General features: G+C 37.2%; 2 protein-coding genes across 2 annotated transcripts in view; both read left to right on the forward strand.

Annotated features, from left to right (window-relative positions):
- The window catches only part of SLIT2 (slit homolog 2 (Drosophila)), a 293,963-nt gene extending 275,994 nt beyond the window's left edge, over positions 1–17,969 (forward strand). The window contains exons 34-37 of the mRNA XM_009887665.1: positions 4,806–4,960; positions 10,122–10,410; positions 14,783–14,994; positions 16,110–17,969. Coding sequence (XP_009885967.1) covers positions 4,806–4,960; positions 10,122–10,410; positions 14,783–14,994; positions 16,110–16,351 — 898 coding nt within the window. The 3' untranslated portion in view covers positions 16,352–17,969. The remainder of the gene's footprint in view (positions 1–4,805; positions 4,961–10,121; positions 10,411–14,782; positions 14,995–16,109) is intronic.
- The window catches only part of PACRGL (PARK2 co-regulated-like), a 35,638-nt gene continuing 29,490 nt past the window's right edge, over positions 17,330–23,477 (forward strand). The window contains exon 1 of the mRNA XM_009887666.1: positions 17,330–17,342. Coding sequence (XP_009885968.1) covers positions 17,330–17,342 — 13 coding nt within the window. The remainder of the gene's footprint in view (positions 17,343–23,477) is intronic.

Here is a 23,477-nt window from a genome sequence, read left to right on the forward strand (position 1 = left end):
TTTCTGTACCTTTGTTACCTATGAAAGCTGTCTCCTGTCATGTTTCCTGTCCTTCATTCAGTCCCTCCCTTTGGTTTCTTTCCTCCCATCCCTCCCTCCATTTTTTTCTAAGCCAGCTAGATCTGGTCATCTTTGCTCAAAAACTGCTCACAGACATAATCTACATTAACCTACTGATTCACTTTTCCTCTTCTATGTCCTTTCTCTATTTCCTCTATTCTCTCTTCTGAATGAGAACTACAGAGTTTCTTTCTCTGTCCATGTTACCTTGATCTAGCTAAGGTAATACCTTCTCTTGGAAAGGGTTGGCAGGCCCAGATCCAGCAAGTACTACTGCAGCCGAAAAGTAAAGCTGGAGGGAAGGTGTTAATCATCTCTGTGTTGAAATATAGCCAGCATGGACAAAGAATGAGGGGATATAGCCCTCCAGTTTCTGTAGACTTTCATGTTTTCAAGATTTTAACACCTTGCCTAAGTGGATTTTCAGAAAGATGACAAATGGATAGACATGGTGCCAGCCCACTGCCAAATGTCATGATCTGCACAGCAGGGTAAATGGAAGCATATAGGAGTGTGTTCCCTTCAGTTTGGGCAAATACCTGGTCTGTTTAGAAAAATAAAAACCAGCTTCAGGCACCATTCAGTATGGAAATTTTTAGAAGAAACAGTTGAAGTTTACCAAAATTATAAATAGCTAAAATAATATTGGGAAATAGTGTCGTGGGTTAACCCCAGTAGGCAGCTAAGCACCACGCAGCCGCTCACTCACCTCCTCTTCCACCCCCCAGTGGGACAGGGGAAGAGAAAAGGAAGAGTAAAAGTCAGAAAAATCATGGGTGTAGATAAAAATAATTTAATAACCAAAGGAAAAGTGAAGAAGAAAGAAAGAAAACAAAACACGACAGGTGCTGCAATTGCACTCACTGACCACCTTCCATGGGTAGACTGATGCTTAGCCAATTCCCAAGCAGAAGATGGCTAACCCACCTCACCCCCCGTCCTCTCCAGTTTACTGCTGAGCATGACATTATATGGCACAGAATATCACTCTGGTCAGTTTGGGTCATCTTCCTGGTTGTGTCCCCTCGTAACCTCACGTGCGCCCCTAATCTGTTCACCAAGGGGGCAGAGTGAGAAACAGAGAAGGCCTTGAAACCATGCAAACATTATTGAGCAATAATTAAAACATTAGTACATTATCAGCATTGTTTACATCACAAATCTAAAACACAGCACCATATCAGCTAAAAAATATTAACTCCATCCCAGCCAGATCCAGTACAAATAGGTGATGAACTATGAAAGCAAACAACTTAACGTATTGTGTTTTACCAGAGAGATATGAAGACGACAAAAGAGCATTTTAACTCATAAAGTTTAAGAACAACAAAGTTTAAGAACGATTTGGTAATAGGGTAGATAGTTTGCAAACTAAGATGGGAAGTTGCTTACAATGAGGAAGACAGAAAGGAAATTAAAAAACTGAGAAGTTTATCAAGAGATTTACAGATCTCATTAAGGAAGTGAAGATTCGTAGATAGTATAGGAAAAAGAATAAGCCAAGTCATATTCTACTGAACAGTGATGAGATGCCTGAAACAGAGGCCTAAATAAAAAAATAAAAAAAAAAAACCCAGCTAATAAGAGATTCAAATAATATAAATGGCAGTCAAGAAATGGTGTGTTGAAAAGGAGTCAAATGGGAGCTGTAAAGCCTACAGAGGTGCTTGCAGTAGCAACAAAACAAAGTTACAAACAGATGATTTAATCATGATAAATATGGTGAATCAACAATAACAGCAGTCTCGCTGTGTAGAGTGAATGAGAATTGCTTTACCAATGGGAATTGACTGCAGAAAGAGCCATCATCCCAAAAGCACTCATCAGTCAATCTGAGTAACAAGATGACATGATGGCAGTGCCAAGGCCAATAAAGAAAATGAATTCATTGGAGATGGTTATTTGGGAAAGGTTGATCCACTTGGGTTTTGTTCTGTCTGGATGTCCATTTTTAAATGTTAAATGTTTTTTACACCAAAAAAGAACCAAAAACCTTTTCATTCTGTAAACTAGTTTTCATCATGCATTTACTGGAAATACGGGAATATTTCTTCCCAAATCATTATTCTTCTACAGAGTTCCAGAAGCTTTAAATCAGTTTTTCTTACAGCTTTTCATTAGGATCTATGCATTCAGCTCTCATTTCTCCAGTGGGAAATGGGCTAGAAGTAATGTAAGTGCATTGGCAGGAAGTATTGCACAGATATGCCTTGTGTTTATTTCCCCTTTAATTTAAACCACCCTTACATAGGAGAGCTCCTCTTTCTGCAGTAAATTTTTACCAGTAAAACAGCTTAAGCTAGAAGCTTTTAATAATCACTCTTAACAGAGACACATTCCCTTTACACATTATGTTTTATGCATCTCCGCAATGACCTCTTGCTATAAAAATGCATGTTCTGTGTTGCTGTCATCCTTTTAAATACTATTGTGTGAAAGGTTAATAAGTTGTAAAATAACATAAGTTTCCTTGGAACAAGAACATTATATTAGGGTTTCTTGCTTACTTAAGTCAGTAAATCATATGCGTTTTGATTTCTTAGCACAACTTTTCTCCCACATTCATTGAAGTGTGTTAAATAAATTAATCCTGGCACTTTTCAAATTGCTTGATCACAGCAAACAAACCTCTTAATACCTTGAATAGACTTTACTCTTTAGGAATGATGAACCCTGACCTTTTCCTTCCCCCCGTGGAACCTGGCAGTCCCCCTCCTGCCCACTCCCAAAAAAGTGTTTATTCTGCCAGTGTCTGTTCTGTTGTGTTTGCACTTTCACACAGAGCTGAGTTTATGTAAAGCATGCGTGCAACCATGCAGATCTTTTATCCATATTGAGCTGAGCCTGTCCATATAGTTAAGAGTTCCTAATAAATAGCTAAGAAGCTATTTAATGTGTCACAGCTGTAAAGTGTGTGAGTGCTTCTGATCTGTTCCAGGAGAAAAGCAGTTAGGTTAATTAAAAAATCGCTAAGGATGTTATAAGGTAATTTGCTTGATTTTTGCCTTGAGATTTAGGAAGGTAATCCCTTTCAGCTATACTGCTTTCCTAATGAGAAGAGCTAACTGACTGTATGACTGTTCAGTCCATCTCAGGCTATCGTACAATTGGTTCATTTAAATAACTTTTTTCAAAGGCTTAAGCTCACTTACTTGATGGTGCCCTGAAGCAAATAAAGGCTCTCATGGGAATGGTTATAATGTCTGGTCCCTGGACTACAGCTCATTGTCATAACTTCCATGCAGCCATACATTCAGCTCTTAATTCTCCAGTGGAAAATGGGCTAGAAGTAATGTAAGTACAATGATAGTCTCAGTCTCAGTGTTGAGTAGTAATAGTCTGCCTTCTCCGACGTACTTCAAACTGTGTTCAAGTGCAGAGCAGTTACCCTGCACTTAAACATATGCTTTGTAGGTATTGAGGCTGGTGAGCATAGGCAGCCATTTCTTCTACTTAGTAGCACGTGTAGGCTTGTCCTTACTCAGCACAAGCACCATGCTTGAAACAAGCCTTTTCTGCATGACACCCTTGGGGGGTTCTCCTACTAGTGGGTTCATATCTTGTTAGTAAGCAGAAGGCAACGGTATATGTAGACAAGGAAAAAAAAAAACAAAAAAGGAATACAGTATTCCCTGTACTAGCCAGAAGCTGAACACATGGAAATAACCATGCCTAATAAAGATAACAAATTACTTTATTGCTAGCGTCAGTGGAGCTGTCTGGACCAATGATGTGATCTTGTCTGGCAGACTAAGGTTACATGCAGTTCCATATTCCATGAAATAGTAGGTTTATATATCTCTGGAGTCAGCTCAGGCCTTCAAACTTGCAAAATATGTAAACCCAATACTCTGCAACACGTAGGATACACACACGCATACACACACATGTGCAGGCACAAAAAGAATATCTTGAAATAACATTAGAATCATCAAATGGTTTGGATTAGAAAGCACCTTTAATGATCATCTAGTTCCACCCCCTGCCATGGGCAGGGACACCTTCCACTAGATTAGGTTGCGCAAAGCCCCATCCAACCTGGCCTTGAACATTTCCAATGATGGGGCATCCACTTTTCTGGCAACCCGTCCTGGTGTTTCACCACCCTCATATTAAAGAATTTCTTCTCTAAGTCATCTTCTTCTACTTTATAGATTCTATCTAATTTAAATCTACCCTCTTTTAGTTTAAAACGGTTACCTGTTGTCCTATCACTACATGCCCTAGTGAAAAGCCTCTCTCCATCTTTCTTATAAGCTTCCTTTAAGTACTGAAAGGCCACAATAAGGTCTCTCCAGAGCCGCCTTTTCTCCATACTGAACAACTCCAACTCCCTCAGCCTGTCCTCACGGGAGGGGTGCTCCAGCCCTCGGATCATTGTTGCAGAACTCCAAGCCTTTTTTTGTGTTCGGCTTCCTGCCTGGTAAATGTATTTCAACTGATGTGTAGAATATCATCTACATTTACACAGTTCATTACTTGATGAGGACAGGAATAACTTTGAATGAAAAAAGGGCTAATAATTTGCAATATGTATTATTTATAGAGCATTATTGATGGGGTTTTATATTGCATTAGCTCTTAAGCATACACGCATGTCCTTGCCTAAAATCTAGCCTTTAGGAGACTGTATTCCTCGAAGTTCTGTTCTGAAGCTTTATTAAGCATTAAAGGGGAAGAAGACCAAAAACTGTTCTAACCAGACTGTCAACTGTTCAAAATTAATATTAATGTTTATTTTGCAGTGTGGAAACTATTAATGATGGCAATTTCCACATTGTGGAGCTGCTAGCTATGGATCAGATTCTGTCTTTATCTATTGATGGAGGAAGCCCCAAGATAATTACCAATTTGTCCAAGCAATCCACTCTGAATTTTGATTCTCCGCTGTATGTAGGAGGTAAGAGGATCTTACTGCTTCTTACTAACAATATCATAGCTAATTTACTCTGGTAACATACATTGGTAACGTACATTAAGAAACACATGGTAAGAGACTCATTCATTGAGATAACACCTTAAGATGAAACTTCAGCAGTTAATCTCAATAGTTTCAATTTTAACAAATAGTATGTCCTCAAACTGCATCTGTTGCTTTTTTTATCAGTACAGAGATTTGCTGCCCACTGTAAAATTCTGTAATTTTCTACTGTTACATAGTTTTTTATTATACTGAAGAAGCGTGTTTAATGTTGTTTAGCTACCTGAAGATGCAGTACTGCCTATTCAGAAAGTATAGAATGGTATCATTCTGTTTCAATCATGTTTTCCATTTCTATTTCACTACACACATATCTACAGGAAATAAAAGCAAGGTATAAAGTCATGAAGTATAATTTCTGTCTGGAGATCGTATTATTATAGGGCTGATAGGAGTTATGACATTGGGTAAGAAGGGAACCAACTTAAAGTTGCGTCACAGTATGTGGCAGGGTTTGGGGTTTTTTTGTTTCTTTTGAGAAGAAAGAATTGTTTGTTTTAGTAAAATCGGTAGTAGGTGATTGTGGAGATAAACTATTTGAAACATTTTTGATCATTTCCTGCAATTTACTCTGTGAAACTGTGGATTCGAGCCCATTGTTTTAACCAGCAGTTTCTGTTGAACTTCTGATGGGCCTTCATGCCCTAGGTAAACGAGTCAGAAACTGCAGCCACCGCTTTGTGCCTTCTTACTGTGTTTGGTAGCAAATCTAAGTTCTCAGTGATGAGAGATTCGGCGTGGCTTTTAAATACTGCTGATCTTCTACTAGTCTTCTTCTACTTAGGTTAACTGTACACTCTTACAGAAGACGTGTAAAGAGTCTCCTTCTGATCTGTTCTTTCTGTAAAAAGAATACCTACTGTCTTTTTCATTTTGTCTAATTCTTAAGAACTTTTTGTGTCTGAGAATAAGTTTTTAGACTTGAGTATCTTGCCTCCTTGCAAAAAATTATGCTACCAGTAATATGTTCGTGAGATGCCTATTTTCTCTAGCAGAGGTGCTATTTTTCCTCTTTCTAAATATACAGAAAAGTTCAGGGTAGCTGTTTAGATTTATCTCTAATGGGAAAAACAAACAGGAAAGTGCTTTGATTCAGATGAAGAATAGTCAATTTCTCCTATAAAACCAGTATAACAAGTGCCTCAGTTACAAGCGATGAGGGGTAAGTTGACTTTTGTCTCTGAAAATCCCCATTCTTCCCTTGAAACACTTCAGCTTTTTTGTCAAATCTTTTCAAATTTTGTCGTTGCCTCCTACCATCTATGATGGGAAGAAGTACAAGATCTAATTCAACATTAGTTATCCCTCCCCATACCAGCAGAGAAAAGAATTAAAATTATCAAATGCATGAGCTGCCTTTAAAATTACTTCACATCATGAATCGTCAAAGGAGGATTGCCTTGTGGAAGCACATGTGCATTTTTTCATGTGTATCACTTCTGCAGTGTTGTTTACATAGAGTCCTGTGCCACATTTTTTGAAAGGAGGAATGGTCCTAGATTCTAATACAACACTGTGTCCTTGCTTACTTGTATTGTCAACATCAGTTTGTTATTTAATGACTGCTAAGGTCAATTTTACTACTTCTTGAAAACTGACCTTAGTGCAGAATGATCTCCCTGGCTGTTACGGGCACCTTTTAATGAAATGAGGCTAGACTGACAACTATAAACATTTATTCGGTGCGGGACTAACACTTACATGTTGATTTGTGATGTGTGGTTCTTCTTGCTTCTTCATCTTGCAGATCTGTATCTCCATTAGAAGAATCATATTAATCTGCATCATCATTTTGAAGTATCAGAAGAAATAATTTTTGGAAATAACCTTTTCCTTCAGTGGTTTGATTCCTAAGAGCAGGAGTATTTTTCATCCTAGTGCAAATTCTGTAGAGATGCCTTGTGTTCCTTCTATTTCTATTCTTCACATTCAGGCTCCAATTATATCCGTTGTCATACAAAATGTTGATCCAAAACAGAATGAAAACCATTATTAGAAGTACATTATTATGAAAGAAAGTTAAAAAAAATCCCAACCAGTGGGTTTATATTCAACTCTCAAACTTTTCTATTCTTTATGTTTATCTATTTATGATCTTTAAAATACTTGAGACAGTTAACTTTCAGTCTTGTATCTTTATATTACCCATCTTTTTGAGATTCATTCAATTTTTTCTTATCCAACTGTATCTAGAATTCTTAGAGAATTTGATCACACATTTCCATCAGTTAAGAACTCAAATTCTCACTAGGATTTTATGCAGTATTTTTATCTTTGCCAAAGTCTTAGTTTGACACCTATATCATCATGTAGCTTACACTTACTCTTATCACCTTCCTGTTAAAATGGCATTTCTGGTAAGCATCACCTCAGCTGGCAAGATGAAATTCAGACTTGACAGCAAGCCCTTGTATAGTTTTCTCTCTCCCTCTCTCTCTCTCTCTCATTCTCTCTCTTCCCCACCCCCCCTTTTCTTTTTTTCTTTTTTTTTTAACAAAGTTATTCTTGAGTCACAATATTTGGGTTGGTTTGGAAGGGGTAATTTAACTTTATTTTTACAGAAAGTGGGCTATTTATACTCTTTTTTGATTTTTTTTTAACCTTTTTCCAATTGTATGGCTCTCTTGTGTGGTCAGAATACACAGACTAGATATTTCAGTCTTTCTACAACAGATTTCAGTAAATCATATTGAAAGCCTGTGGCTTTTTGTAAGAAGTCTTAAGGGGCAGTCTGTTTCTTCTCAAAAACTCTTCAAAGGGGTCACTGACTTCAGTGATACTCCACATTCTTCTCTCAGAAATTAGAGCATATTTTACTAGTTGAGAGTGGCACCTTGTTTCATGGACGTCCCTATTTCTGAGACAGGTAGGGCATCAGCTGCTTTTCATTTGTGCCTGCTCTGTTCTAGCAGCTTCTGAATGAGGTACTCATTTTGACAATGTTATTGTATGACTGCTATTTAATTGGGGTCTTACCATGTGCCTCCTTGAGCAGTAATTTAGTAATTTACCTGTAGTCAGGTTCAGTGACCAAAAGCTTAAAAGGAGACAGTAACTCCATTCTTACCTTTCGGAAAATAGAGCTGAAATATTTGTCTGCATCGTTTCTATGGCAGTTCTTTCCTAACTGGTAAAGAACCTTTATCTAAAAATTATCTAGGAAATATGGCTAATATGAGCAGCTTTTGCGCATACTTTGGCCTTCTAACAGTTGGAAACTTGCTAGAAGAAGCAAAAGTGTATAGGCTGAAAGCTTGTGTATATGCTTGCATTGTGTTTCCAAATGTCTTCCATACTGCAGATCATAGACAAAAAATTCTCTGAATCACATGTGATATACCTCATATTATCTGGTGTGATACATGCTTATATAGTTCTCAGAAATCATATCTAAATTTCCTGACAACGAGTATAAGATCTAGTTTAGCATTGCATCGGTGTACTTAGTTTTATGCAGCTTTTGTTTTTACAATGGATAAATTCAGTGCATCTGTTCTGCTATGAGATACCTCAGGCCATATGCCTAAACATTTGCTGAGTGTTGCTTCCAAGGGAGACATCAGGGTGAAGAGGCCTTGATGACTCTGCTGCGTCCCTGGATTTTGAGAATATGGCAAACAGTTTTGAGGAAAAGGAAACTAATGATTGTTTGCAGTCTGAGTCCTTTAATATAATAGTCCCAAGCTTATTTTACTTAACTGATAAGATCAAAGAAGATTACGCTTTTTAGCACTATGGATGCAATATTGTTCATTTTTATAATCGCCGAAGCTTAGCACAAATGAAATTACAATAACCCTAAATGAAAGGCACATCTACTTCATTAGGTTGCATAGCACTTCTGCATTACTCTTAACTGTTCAGAGTGACTATATAAAACTATTCAAGGTATTAGTTTACATGGTTAAGGAGCAACTGTGCAGAACATTACCTCTGTGGTTGAGATCTTACGAAGTACCAGAATGAAAATTGTTCATTTTGCCTATTAATAAACCTGTGCAGCTAATAAGCATATTTATTTTCAGGTAGACAGATCCTTTTCTAATGCTCAGTATGCTTTGATTTCCTTTACTTATTAGTCTCAGGAGGCACTTAGGCATTTGTGTATTAATTATTTTAATGTAATATCTTAAGGACTAACTAATAAAAACCAATATGTTGGCAGTAAGTTTAAAAAAAAAAAAAAGGAAAAAAAAACAGGGGGTAGGAGTAGAAGAAACTCCAGTTTTACAAGGAAACACTATTTAACATTAACATTCTTTCTGAATTAGTCTTAAATGATTAATTGATCACAACAGGATAACAGCATCACATATACCTCCTTCTCCAATTACACCTTTAACAATTATTAGACTTCCACAGAGGAATTATTCTGAAAATCGTCAACATCAGGGGCATTTGCACTATCTAGAAATATCTGCACATAAGTATTTTGATGTTGAAGTATTGTTATTATTGACTATCTTTGTTTAAAACTGTAGTGGAAACTACAGGGGGCTTTTTTGTTAATCTGTTTTTGAGACATGCTGAACAAAAATATTTTTTAAAGTAATGGAACCTCCTCCTGTTGAGCTTTTCTTTCCAAGAATTTTCACTAGCAAAATTTCACATTTGAAATGTGTATGCCAGCTCCAAATTGATGAGCTGGTCCTACTAAATTCTTCTGGATTTTACTATCTTAGCAACTTACAAAAAAAACCATGTATCAACTGCTAAATTTCCACAACTGTTGTTTTTCCAAGATTCAGAACCTATGTGCTATCCTGGACTTAACTGCACTAGGTCAAAAACAGGCATGTATCTGAACCTTCTCACAGTTACGAGCTTCCTATATGAACTCCTATATACACCTCTTTAATTACACTTAGAGACTTATGGGTCTGTAGCTGGTTTACATGCATGCTTGACAACCAGGACAATTTCCAAATACTAGGTCATTGCTCATGTTTGTAGGCTGAACATCTAAGAATTATTAATTAGGAAGAAATATTTCTTTTAAAATGTTTCAAAAAATAGGGCAAATGGTATAGAAACTTGTATCGAAGATTCCACTGTTTATTTGCTATTATTAATTTCCTAGGCATGCCTGTGAAAAACAACATAGCAGCTTTACGCCAGTCTCCAGGACAGAACGGCACCAGCTTCCACGGTTGCATCCGTAATCTGTACATCAACAGCGAACTCCAGGACTTCAGAAATGTGCCACTGCAAGTGGGAATTCTGCCAGGTTGCGAGCCTTGTCATAAGAAAGTCTGTGTGCATGGCACATGCCATGCTACCAGCCAGTCAGGCTTTTCCTGCGAGTGCGAAGGAGGATGGACTGGACCCCTCTGTGATCAACAAACAAATGACCCATGTCTTGGAAATAAGTATGTCCTTCCTTAAGACAGAACAGTAGTATAATATGCATATAAGTCTCCTGTTATGTATATATGTTTTTTTCATAAAAGTTCACGCTTTTTTCAGCAATAAAAAAAATATCCTGGGCATGTAAAAATGAAAACAGTGTCCAGGTTGTAGTATTTTCTTTCCATAAACTTAATGAGGAAAATCCCCAGTTTAGGGGATCAGATATACACATCTCACTGAAGTTCTGCCTAAAGCCTGGGATATGCTCTTACGTAGTTCTGTGTGAGCTACTTCTGTAATGAGTGACACCGCTGCCAGTGCTGGTACGACATCTGGTACAAAAATCACTTAGAAGAAGTTGCAAATGGAAAAAAAAATCCATTTGCTTATTTATAATTATGTAGAATGAGGAAGTACAATTATTATTATTCTCTAATGTGTTTTAAAAACTTGATACAATAGATATATCTAATATTTTTCATATTTTCACAGTACCCCAGGTTTTAGCACGAAAATAGATTTGTACCTTTATGGTAGACTTTTGTTTAAGTCCATGTGTGCTAATTCCTTTTACTGATTTGACTAGAACATTTTAGATTGTGCATTTTATGTATGTTTATAGAGAGGGTCGTGTATATATATGTGGAGAAAGAGAGCAAAAATATATATTTGTGTGTGTGTATATGAGAGTATTGATCTCTATGCATATTCATCTTTTAAATTTACTATAGAGGCAGATTCAGGCCTTTGGCTTGTGGTCTCCCAGCACAAGAAGATCAGAAACTTCAGAAGTTCAAAGTTCTTCAGGATTTATTGGTCATGGGCAAGAAGATGTCATTCTGTTTGCCTTTACCCCTGTCCTTACTACAGTTTGGCAAAAATCTCTTTTTTCTCTTTTTTATTTTTTTGGTTGGTTGGTTGGTTGGTTTTTTGTAAAGTAAACCTGCTTGGATCTTTTGGCTGCTGCTTTTTCAGAGCTCAGGCCTATATAACTTTTGACATTTGAGGACCAGTGGCCTGAGTTTGCTAAGAGATCTTAATAGATTATTTTCAACTCCCATATAAAATGTTTAAATGATCTTTTCACATAATGTGTGTGGAAAGACTGACCCTTTAAAGCGTTACATACCAGTTAGCAAGCTTTACAATGCAGTTAGCATTGTTTACATTGGTTATGGACTTCTTCAGTACTATTAAGTTTTGAAGTCTTCCCAAAGCCACAGCAGTGAATTTTTGAGGTGTATCATTATAGCACTTCATTGTTTATGGGTCTTTTTCTTACCCTGTCCTCTTTCACAGTAACTTAAGAGATAAAGAAAGGAAGTCACAGCAGGTTAAAAAATATAAATGCAATATCTGTCATATCCATTTTATACTTTAAGAGTCAAAAATAACATGGAACTGTAACCATCAAGTTCTATAATAAGAAAACCCAAAATATTTCTTTGAAGTGTCCTTGAAAAATTGGATTCTGTATAGGTTCTTATAACTATACGCATCAGCACCCAAACTGAGTGCTTTCTGCAGTAAATTACAAAACTTGGCAAGTATCAGATAGAGGCAGTATCAAGGATAGAATTAAGTGAGCACAACATTAGTACTTTGTTAGCTCTTGAAGGTATTGGTTTTGTTTCAGCTGTATACAGTGCTGTGAGCTTTTAGGAGGGAAAGCCAAACCAAAATTGTTTATTTGGAGGGACGGAGGGTTTTTTTGTTCCTTAGTTCCTGGGGAATTTGATTCTGTATTTCTTGATATGTCTCTACATCCTGTCTATAGAATAGGTGCATTTTGTCTGTCTAATACAGCGTAACATTCCACTTTATCTGAGGAACAGACTTGTCACTGTGATCTCCATTTCAAAAATGTAGGGGATCTTTTAGAGATCCCTGCACACCATGAAAAGTCTTAACACTTCGATTTCTTTTACCTAAATCTAGGTGCTTGACTTGGGAACGTAGCAACCAAAGTTTCCTCTATAGTCAGTAAAGGAATAAACACATTTCTAAAGAGTAAATTAGACCTCAGGTGGTCTAATCACCCTCTGGAAGAGCTCGTTTCTCTCCATGACTGTGTGGGGAGCTTATGGCAATTATACATCTAACTTGGGTGCCTGACATAGGTACCTAAAATTAGATAAGATGAAACTGTGCTCGAGAGATTGCACTTAGCTTGATGTTCCTTTCAGTGCAGTCTGAAGATGAAATTTAGGGCTTCAAAGAACAGGTGGAAGCAAAATTATGAGAGTTGGCATTAGCAAAGATTTAATCATCTTCTAAGTGAAGCAGAACTTTACGGAAGATCCAGACACAGACTGCTTTGATATCTAAAACAGCCTGTATAGTATATGACATGTCAGTGTCACCTGAGTAACTTCATACATCAGATGTCCTAAAAGTGTTTGTTTTGTAGATGGTGAACAAATCAAATGCTAAATATACTGAAAACTAAACAAATGCTATCTCCCTTCTGATACTGTTTAATCCTTCCATTTTGAGTTGCTTAATCTAACAGTCTTGGAATATCAGACTTCAACCACAGGAACAATTTGGAATTTTTTAGGGAACATAGTTGTTTCAAAAGTACAGACTCTTGCATAATAGGAAATTGGAGGTGCTTAAGCTATTACTTAAATTTTATATTTGCAGTTTTTAATCCCAAACTGGATATGTGAATGGAGGCTATGTGTTGCACCTTCCATTTAAATATCCTGCAATGAGAATGACTTCCCATACTCTTTTTTTCCTCCATGTTACATCACGCCTAAAGCACTTGCCCAAAATGAAGGGTACGGATGGAGAACTGTAATGTAGATTTCACTGATGAGTGGAACTTGTTGATATTTTTAAACTGAAACAGTTTAAATAGTTAATGCAAGCTTGTCAAAGTTAAAATGCGTTGTGCATTCTTTTCAATTTTAGCAAATTTCTCACTGTACTGAAGGAGTAGAGCACAAAGCAAAAAGTTTCCAGAAATACAGACTATGTTATCTAAAAAATTTAAAAATAAGATGTTGTTCTTAACAGAACTCTTCTTTTACTATGAAATGCAATTTTATATGATTTTTTTTCGCCATCTTCAAATAGAAGCGAAGGATTTTATTTTAGATCGAATGGGATTATTTTTTTTTTATATAAAGCTTTTCATTTGTTTATTTATACATTTATTTAGGTGGCTGCCACAACCTACTAAGGAGGTTGCGGGCTCAGGGATCTTACAATACAGAGAGGAAAAACATTAGAGAGGAGAAACATTAGGGAAGGTGACTGTGACCTTGAACATCAGGATTGCATTCCTCCTCACAGAGATCTTCGCTGTGGTCTCCCTAGGAAACAGTATATAGATAGAAAACTCATGTATCAAGACAACAGTTAAAGAAAATAACATTATTTCTAGGAAGAAAGTTATTGACCCTGTGCCACCAAATGAACAAAGGGAAGAGATTTTATTCCAAGTCATTGGTGATGTTTTCAGAAGATGAATTCCCCTAGTCTTCAGCTTACACCTAGGAACAGGTAATTAAACATCCTCCTTTTGGGAAACACCACCTCTGTCTCAAGAGAAGTAAGCCCACTATGCGTTCCCATACTGTACGTCAGAACTTAGCAGATGCAGCAGATGAGTTCATCACAGCCTTTTTTGTCTAACAGCAAGATTCGAGCCTGCCACAAACGCTTACCAAAGCTCACCCGAGAGAGTAGCTAATTTAATCACTTGGGTGAGACTTGATAATACGCAACTTCATCTAGCGTGAGTTTTTGCATGAGTACGAGATGAGTGCTCTCGGCTTTCAGTGCAGTGAAGAGCCGCCTCATACATTCTATGACCACACTACTGGCAGTTGGCAGTAGAGACGAATGTATTTGAGCGGGGAGCACGTGCTCAGCTTTGAAACTGCCATTGCTGGGTCAGAAAAGTTTCAGTTAGGAAGTGCCTGAGCTGTCTTTGTGCTGGGAGCCCCGTATTTCATGAGTGACAATATAGGGTGTTTTTTAAATCATGCAAGAACCAGAATTTCAGGTGAGTATCCTTTTTCTCTGCTTAATTCTAGTGGATTACATTTGGGTTTGATTTTGCTGTGTTCTTCTCAAAAGCATGTTGAAAATTTAGGTAGACAGGAAATGTTGCTTTTAATAACTGTGGCCTGTAAAAGCCTTCCATAACACATCTACAGTGGCTGTTTTCTGGTGAGACCGAGTTCTCTACGGCAGCTCCTTTTGTGTAAACCTGCATACCAATTCTAAACCGCTTCCCTGCATCTCACTGAAAAAGTCCATTAGAAACAAAAGCAATTTCTTCTGAGTACAGTCCAAAGTATTTGTACTTAATGTTGCTTAGCCTGAACTTTGATGAATAATTTATTTTTATTCTCTTGGGCTTGTTTCCCCCTGTAGATGTGTGCATGGTACCTGCTTGCCGATCAATGCGTTTTCATACAGTTGTAAATGCCTGCAGGGACATGGGGGAGTCCTCTGTGATGAAGAGGAAATGCTGTTTAACCCCTGCCAATCCATCAGGTGTAAACATGGCAAATGCAGGCTTTCAGGACTTGGGAAACCATATTGCGAATGCAGCAGCGGATACACGGGGGACAACTGTGATAAAGGTAAAAAAAAAAAACCAACAAAAAACAAAAATCAACCACTTTAAAATCATGTTGTTGTCTTAGAAAAGAGGGTTTTTTTATTAAAACATGAACAGCCAAAAGCATTACCAACTTTTTTTTCCCCACAATACACACATTTGTTGCTTTTTTTTTTTTTTTACCATAAGAATTTATCTCGGTGAGAGAAAAATCAAACTTTTCCCATGAGTTTGTTTACATTTTGAGGATTTTTTCATCAACTGTTTTGCTGTGAAAACATTTCTCTTTTTTGCCTTTATTCAGAAACACATTTTTACTATATTGAACTATTACCTTTTACCTGCTGTATCTTTCTGTATTTATTGTTTCTCTGCCTTCTGCAACTGAGAAGCCAAATCCAATGATTCTGCTCCTAGTTTTATCACAAACTCTACTTTTGACCTCTCAGCTTCAACTGATTTATCACAGCGAATTATGCAGGTGAGACGGATGAAAACAGGATGACTTTTCCCCCTACCTTTTTCTTTTTCCTTTGTCTATCAAAGCTCTCCCTCTCCCTCTCCTTCCCTTACCCCAGATGGCATTTATTTTGTATTGTACATAGATGTGAATAGAATAGAAGAATATGGTTGGAGAACTTTTAACAGATGTCTCATTTTTAGCTGCTTTTATACCTCCGTAATTTATGAAGTTAGTGGAATGTAACTTGTATTAAATAACAGTTTGAATAATATTAAACTCCAGGTCTAATAAATTAAATTGCATGCTCTCTGAAACATTTCCCTATGGTAAATAGAACCAGCTGCAAGCAATGTAGGAACAGAAGATGTGTATTTTTATAAAAGAGGAAAAGATTTAAGCTTCCAATTTTCTTGTCATTGTAATAGCTTTGTATTTATGGTTTACATATACATAATATAAACTTTGCTGAAAATAGGAGGTATAGGAAATAAAACTCAGCATTAATCAAATTATGTTTGGTGGAACCACTAGTTTCCAGTGTACAGTCTGAGTCAAACTTTAAAATACCAATCCCAACTGCAATCAGAAACTCAGCATCTTCCTTAGCAGTGTCAACCATTCTTTGACCTGCGTCTCAAAAGTGTATCTCTTATTTTAAATGTTGTTTTCTACAGAAATCTCTTGTCGAGGGGAACGAATCCGAGATTACTACCAAAAGCAGCAAGGGTATGCTGCGTGCCAGACGACCAAGAAGGTATCGAGACTAGAATGTAAAGGAGGATGTTCAACCGGGCAGTGCTGTGGACCGCTGAGGAGCAAGAGACGGAAATACTCTTTTGAATGCACTGACGGGTCATCATTTGTGGACGAGGTTGAAAAAGTGGTGAAGTGTGGCTGTACAAATTGTCCCTCCTAAGTGTCCCTGTCACACTTGTCTTTTGAAAATGTTGTATACTTATTGACCGTGTCGGACTAATTAAAGCTTCATAGTGGAAATATTTGAAATATATTGTAAAATACAGAACAGACTTATTTTTATTATGAGAATAAAGACTTTTTCTTCATTTGAAAAAAAGATTCAAGTGCTTGAACTGAGACTTCTCATAACCAAGAGGAGCTTTGAAGAAAAAAAAAAAAAAAGACCTGGTAACTTTGCAACAGAGATGGGAAACTTTAACTGCTTTTAACATGGATTCTTCTTTATAACATGCTGAAGATACACTGACACTATACACATGTGACTTTCAACTTAACAGCTCACAGATGAAATATTGACCAGAACATGAGGCTTGTTTTTTCACTTGCGTATATTTTATTGTCTTGGCAGAGCATACAAATCACTTACCTATGGATGAGGAAGCGTTATGAGTGAAAAGAATCAGATTATACAGAAGTAACAATTGTATGAAATACATTTTATCTTTTGGAATTATTAAGCATCTTGAGAAGATGGGGTCCCATTTAATGGATGGGAAATGGGAGATATGAGAATATACTATAATCCTGAAATCTCCTGATGATGTATACTTTTATGTCAGCATGTTAGCAAAAGAAGCATAAAAAAGTGTTTATCTATCTGCCCTTTTCCAGTATTAATTTTTTGTAATATAAATGTTCTGGGGATGATAAAAATAGATTATTGATGGGTAAATTAGTAATAATATGGATTTCTGTTTCTATGAGTTCTAAACAACTCTATACAGTATTCGGTTTCATTGAGAAATATTTATTGTATCAAAGTACATTGTACTTAACCCTCTTAGGCCATCCCTTTTACTGTTTTTCAATGCTTTAATATATATTAATTTATATTTGTCCCAGTATTTTTGTAATTTTTTTTATTTTTTTTAAAGGACTTAAAAATCAGGATTTTTTGCAATAGAACTAACGTAGCATGTCGTCTTGGGGTAAATGTTTTCAGTCTGGTTTTTCCTCCCCTTCCCCTTCCCTTTTTCTTTTCCTTAGAATCTGACCACTTGGTGTCACTGAATCTGAAAGTGATGACAATCTGCAGTTTTCACAGACAGCAGATATTCAGGACACCTTCCAAGAACCTGTAATGTATGACAGAAAATGTCTTTACAGTAGGTGGCAATTGTAGAGAAGTTAATTTTCCCTATATACAGTACTTACCCAAAATAAGATGGCGTGTAGAAAATGACATTAGAAGGTAGATCTTTATAAATTAATATTCCCATGGAGCTCTTTACCTTTTTTATAAAAAAGAAAAAGGCTGTGCTATCAAGAACTGTGACTTTCCCCAAATAATAAAACTACTTTACTGCCCTAATGTTCCCCATGTTAACATGTTGCTGCTAAATTATAATGTAGAATTGGTAATCGATAGTGGGTTGTGTTGTTCTTTCAGTAAAACCCAGGGTACCCTGTAAAAATGCAGATGTTTTTCAATTTTATTTTATTATTTTTTTTACAAAAAAGTTAGATGTACATGTGTAATGCAGTGTGCTTTGTCTTATTTGGACTGATATCAGTAATGCTACTGATGTTTGTAAATTAAACAGATATTTACTTCATTAACAGCTTTTATTTGTATTCTTCTGAGATGTTTAAATTGTCTAACAGCCTTTAATTAAACATCTGTAGTTGCAGAGAATATTTGGTAAAAAACAGAATAAAATCCAACCCTAAATCTAGTGTATTCATTGCTGAAAATCTGAAGAAGGGATTAATTTGGGATTATTACACCTGCAGGCAGTAACATCTGAAAATGTCAGTTCATTATGAACACAGCTGAACTCATAGCAAAATTAACAACAGAATTATACATAAAGTACACTGCGTGAAGAGGCAAATTGAGTCTATCCTAATATTGTAATGGTTATACAAATGGCAATTTGACAGTTGTTTCAGTGATAATTGGATTCTTCAGAGGGATTCATTTTCACTAATCTTGGACTAAGTGTTTTAAATTTAAGCAACTGGATGGGATGATACTTAACCAGGTTTCTCTTCTGTAATGTAATTTTTACAGATACTTCTGTATTTATTTTACTAAGCATACTTTAGAATTTGTCTAAATATCCAATGAAACAGCCTTTGACATGAGGCCACCTTTGCAGTTTCTATGACTTCTAAAATAATCTTCTGTAAATAGGGGTAGTTTTGAGGAAAAAGAAGCCCCTTTTGCACAACAGTACTTCTGTAGCATTCTTGGATGAACAGTATTCTTTTTCTGTGTATGACCAAAATCCCTATACCAAGTATTTGGACTTGGTCTGCTTTCTGTCCCCACACTGACAGAGAAAGAGGAACTTAGCACTTCACACAGCACATAGCAACAAGTGATGCTAGCAGCTGGTGGTGATCCTGAGGCCATCAAGACAGGGTCTTCTTGTGGTCTCTAAGCAGAACCAAACAAAAACTTAAGAATTAGGAAAAAAAAAAACCAAAACCAAAAAACCAACATCCAAGTTTGGCACCTACCCCTCTGGAGAAACATAAGGCACCTACACCAAACAGTGACTCGGCTCACCTTAGAAACCTGCGCAGCCCTGTGTTCTCACCACCAAAAGTCATTAAGCAGCTACAAGGTGTGCCACTGTGCATGACAAGAGATAACTCTATCAGCGGGATGGGTCACCCTGAAACCTCTCTCATGCCTAAATCAAGTTTCTTGTAATATTGCTATAATAAACTGCCTTGTAGCTGTATTCCCCAAAAGGGAAATGGAGGTCTGAGGGAACTGTAGATATAGTCATAATAACGCAGTAGAAAATTAAGTTTGCTACAGAATACTCCAGACACAGAGGTTTTTCATTCAGAAACATAAGTTATGCGGCTTTTAACACAGTGCTCAGGGTTTAGGTTTCTCTCCTAGGGTCTGCTGCTTGCTATAGGAATCGCTCTCAGAGTCTGCTTTTTAATGTATTAAATAAAATGCAAAACCAGCATTGGGTCTGAAGGATACAACTCAGTACAGTGACCAATTTCCTCACTTCGAGTTAACCATGCATAGAATTCAGATTCTTTTTTCATTAGAAACCAAGAAAACTGAAACTTGCAGATTCCATCATTTTCTGCCAGTATTCTTAAAAACTATAAAAGAGAAAGCACATGAATACTGCTTAATTTGTACTGGCTCATGCACAGTTCCTACTGTCATCTCACAGATGATAAAAATGTGAAAGAGCATGGAAAAAAGACCATTCTTCTTGAATGAAACAGTAACAAAAGTCATTGCTTTTTTTGTTTAACATTGAAAGTCAATTCAGAACAGGAACTATCACACATGGAACCACATTCTGCAGCCTGTATTAAAGTTTCTGGGGAAGATGGGTATGTGAATGATAAAAATACTGTTTTAAGCAAACCAATAGTTTGAGAGATACAGTTTCTTTTCTAAGCTCTCCTGAAATAACAAAAAGTATTTTAAATACTTTTTGTTGCCATATGGGGGTACCACAAAGCTTAGTATTACAAGAATCATTGTAATACGACGATGCTCTGTGTAGGTGCCACAGTCAATATGATATTCATATGATTTTACGAAAGAATTTGCCTGGAAAGACCAGAGTGCAGATTTTTTTGTAGATAACAACAAATCTGGCGGACCTGATGATCCACACTTGCAGGAACAGTAGCAAGGCAATAGAGAAAGTGGATGTCACCACGTTAGTTTTGATGAGATGAGTGATGATTAAGAGATGAGGGGGAGAGTAGTACCTTTTGGAAAGGAGCTTGTTGTTGAGAAGAATATGCCCAGAACAAGAATGTTGGAGGCTGTTTACATCAAAGCTCTGGGGTTTGGGAGCTTTATATTATCGCTTGAAACTGATGTATTTCAAAGAAACCTCTTTACAGTTCTGAAAAATGCACACTTGATCTTTCTATCTTGAGTTAACCCTACTGCTTGAGGAAAAGTTTATCTTTTCGAACCTATTCAAAATCCCATCTTTTGGTTCCTCTTCTCCTCTAGAAGCGATTGTTATTCTCGTGGTAGCTCATTAGGCATGCAAGTGTCTGTGCTTCAGCTATCCCACCTTACAGCGGAGAGCCTGGCACATAATTTCAGTTCCCATAAAGTGCAATTCCCCAGCTGAGCCATTCAGGATTCTTGGCTTTTAGAAGAAATATTTATACACTGAGCTGGTATCTCCAATCTATTTAAGATTCCTGGAGTGGAAATCAGAAAATCGTTGGTAGTTGTGACTATGTCGGGGCTGTCAGGAGTAAAGTAAAGCTGAAGTGTTTGCCTGCATGCCTGGAGAGCCTGGCTCATCCTGGAGAGCCTACTGTTTTACTGTGTTCTTTATGTATTGTGTTCCTGGCAGAGCAGGAAGTACTTGTGCTCATCCTTTCAGAAATGCCTGAGAGCAGAGGGATTTTGTGTCCTTTTGCAAATAGTCTAGGCTGGAAATCATAGGCCTCTTTGGCCCCCAGCCAGGTTAAACTGCGTATGTATACCTTAACATCAGCCATCATCTTGGACACCAACAGCTCCTGATGTTAAAAAAAGTGAATAAATCTTGCTCTCAGTTTAATAAAACACAGATGGGAAAAGCAAACCAAACAGAGAGTTAACAGCTCTATTGACTAGTCTCCTGGGCTCCATGTGATTAAATCAGAGTTGGAGGGTATGTTCCTGCTGCTGCTGTTCTGGCCAGTGTCCGTAGGGGTGATGGCCAGCAAAGGAGAAGTATTCTGTCAGTGCTGCATGTCATTTGTCAAGCTGAGAAAAAACAGTCATCTCGCTGAACAGCAAGACTTCTGGCTATCCACAGTCCCAGCAAATACGCTCCAGCTCTACAGCATGACACCCATGCTGCAGGAATTTTGCTCAGCCATGGGAACAGACTTTAGAACTGCCTCCCAGATCCACAGCTTAATTTCAAAATGTTGATCTTCGTAATGCTTTCTGCTCTTTACAACTCCATCCTTTTACTTCATTCCACTTCAGAGGTAAACTCCTTTAGTTCTGAACATCGAGCCTTAGTACTCTCAATAGCTGCCCTATCCTACATACAGGAGTTAAGACTTGTTTTTTTTTTTCCTTTTTTAGGTATTTGTTAACATTTGTAGTGGGATCAGAAGACCTGCCTTAAAGAAAGAGAGATAGGTTACACATCCAACTACAGAGATCACACATTTCATGTCCTTTATAATTTCAAAAATGTTACATTACTTCCTGTGGAACAGTTGGACATACCTAGACTGCCATAAACTTACATATTTTATGGATTTATTTATAGACAATTATAGAATTGTTATCTGGTTTTGTCTGCTAGAAGTTTGTTGGGTTTTTTTTAATTCCTTTTAGGATACTTCCCATATCAGAAGAAACAAGTAAAGATAGAATTAATGTGCCTGGGTTGCTTACTCTGTCATTAAAGTTCCTTAAAATGATGCAGTAGCCTTTTTCCAGGACATTTTTCTTCTTTCTCATAGTTTTTCACATTCTGGGCTTCAATCTGTTGTTTCTGTATGATGGCCCATTTGTCCACTTTGGTTAATTTCCAGGACAGATTTAATCCTTCTAAAGAGAAGGAAAGGATACCTTCTTTTTTTCCTGCAGCTGTGCCTAAAATCTCTCACAGCACATCTTTAGAAGTATGTTTTCTTTCAAAGTCCTCTGAGAATAGGTTAACTTGAGCTGCTTTTACTGCAAACTTGGTTTTTTGCTTCTGATTAGCTTTATTTATTTAATCACATTTCTGTGTTTCTGCTATGGTAACAGCAATAAGAATGGTACCAGCTGACCTGTGCTTCAGAAGTTGCTTGCTGTTTTGAAATAGCAAGTTTAAAGAGTATGAAGTTTGCCTGTTCTCTCTTTTTTTCTTTTTTTTCTTTTTTTTTTATTGCATTATTAGATCTCCTTCCCTATCAGTTCACCCATTTTTAAGCAGTTTTATGATTATTCTCTAAGGGAAAGGTAAGGACATGAGTCAATGTCAACAGTAAATAAGACTGACCACACACAAAAAAAAATCATTTCTAAACTCTCAGAAAAAAACAGAAGTAATTATTCATTAGTTGTTGCCACCTTTTTTTCCGAACAAACTTTTACATTATTAGTGAACAAAACTATTGAGCTAAGTACACCCCTAGAAGTAATTAATGCACTGCATCCAGGGCTGGAGAAGGAAGAAAAAAGAGCCTAAGAGTTACCTAAATCTAGCACATGTTTTGTGGAGAGGAAGGTTTGGGCACGTTTCTGTGTCTGAGTACCCAGTGAGACCATGTGGCACTGCATAGACCCCACTGAAGAAAAACGTTCACTGTTACCATAAATAAAACAAACAAACAAAACAAAACAAAACAAAAAATAACCACCAACAAACTAATAAAAGACTTTGCAAAGCAGCTTCAAACTGAGAAGCAAAAGGTTTGTTAACTCCCATTTGATCAAAACAGTGCTCATCACCCACTATCACAAACCACAGGCCAGCCTTTGGCATTCCCTCCTTCCCTCCAGCTCCAGGCACTCCAGACACTACTCGCTCCCCCCTTCCCACCTACCCAGCTCCGGACCTGGCTGCGCCCGCCATTCCCACAGCTCCCCCAGACCAGACACTTCTTCCTTCCCTTCGCAGGGAGGCACAGCAATCACCTTCCTGCCTGGGCATTCCCTCGGATAACTGGACGCATCTGGTGGGGGTCAAAACACCATGCTGGTGATGGAAAAGAACACTCCCCAGCTAATTAACATTTAAGCATTTAAAAAAACCCAACAAGTATTATTTATTAAACTGTTACAGCAAAGTGCTTGTACCAATCAGCAGGAGTGGTGGCTGACGAAATGTTTAAGTAATAAAACCCCCACTCTGTGGAGAATGAGGCCTCTTCGTTTTCATTCTGAAAAGCATGCGTAGCTTCAGGTTAATGGAAAGGAAGGATAGAGACCTAACCCTAACTGAAAATCTGTTCAGCAATCACATTCAAAAGCTACAAACAAACAAATAAAAAATATGCCCCAACCATTGTGGTTTGGCTTTTTTTTTTTTTTTTTTTTACCCAGAGAACAAAGAATAAACAATCCAATAGGTAAGGTACGAATGCCTGGGAAATAAGGATGCTAAAAAGGA

The sequence above is a fragment of the Charadrius vociferus genome, unplaced genomic scaffold (assembly GCF_000708025.1).
Source record: "Charadrius vociferus isolate BGI_N301 unplaced genomic scaffold, ASM70802v2 scaffold306, whole genome shotgun sequence".
Taxonomy (NCBI): Eukaryota; Metazoa; Chordata; class Aves; order Charadriiformes; family Charadriidae; genus Charadrius; species Charadrius vociferus.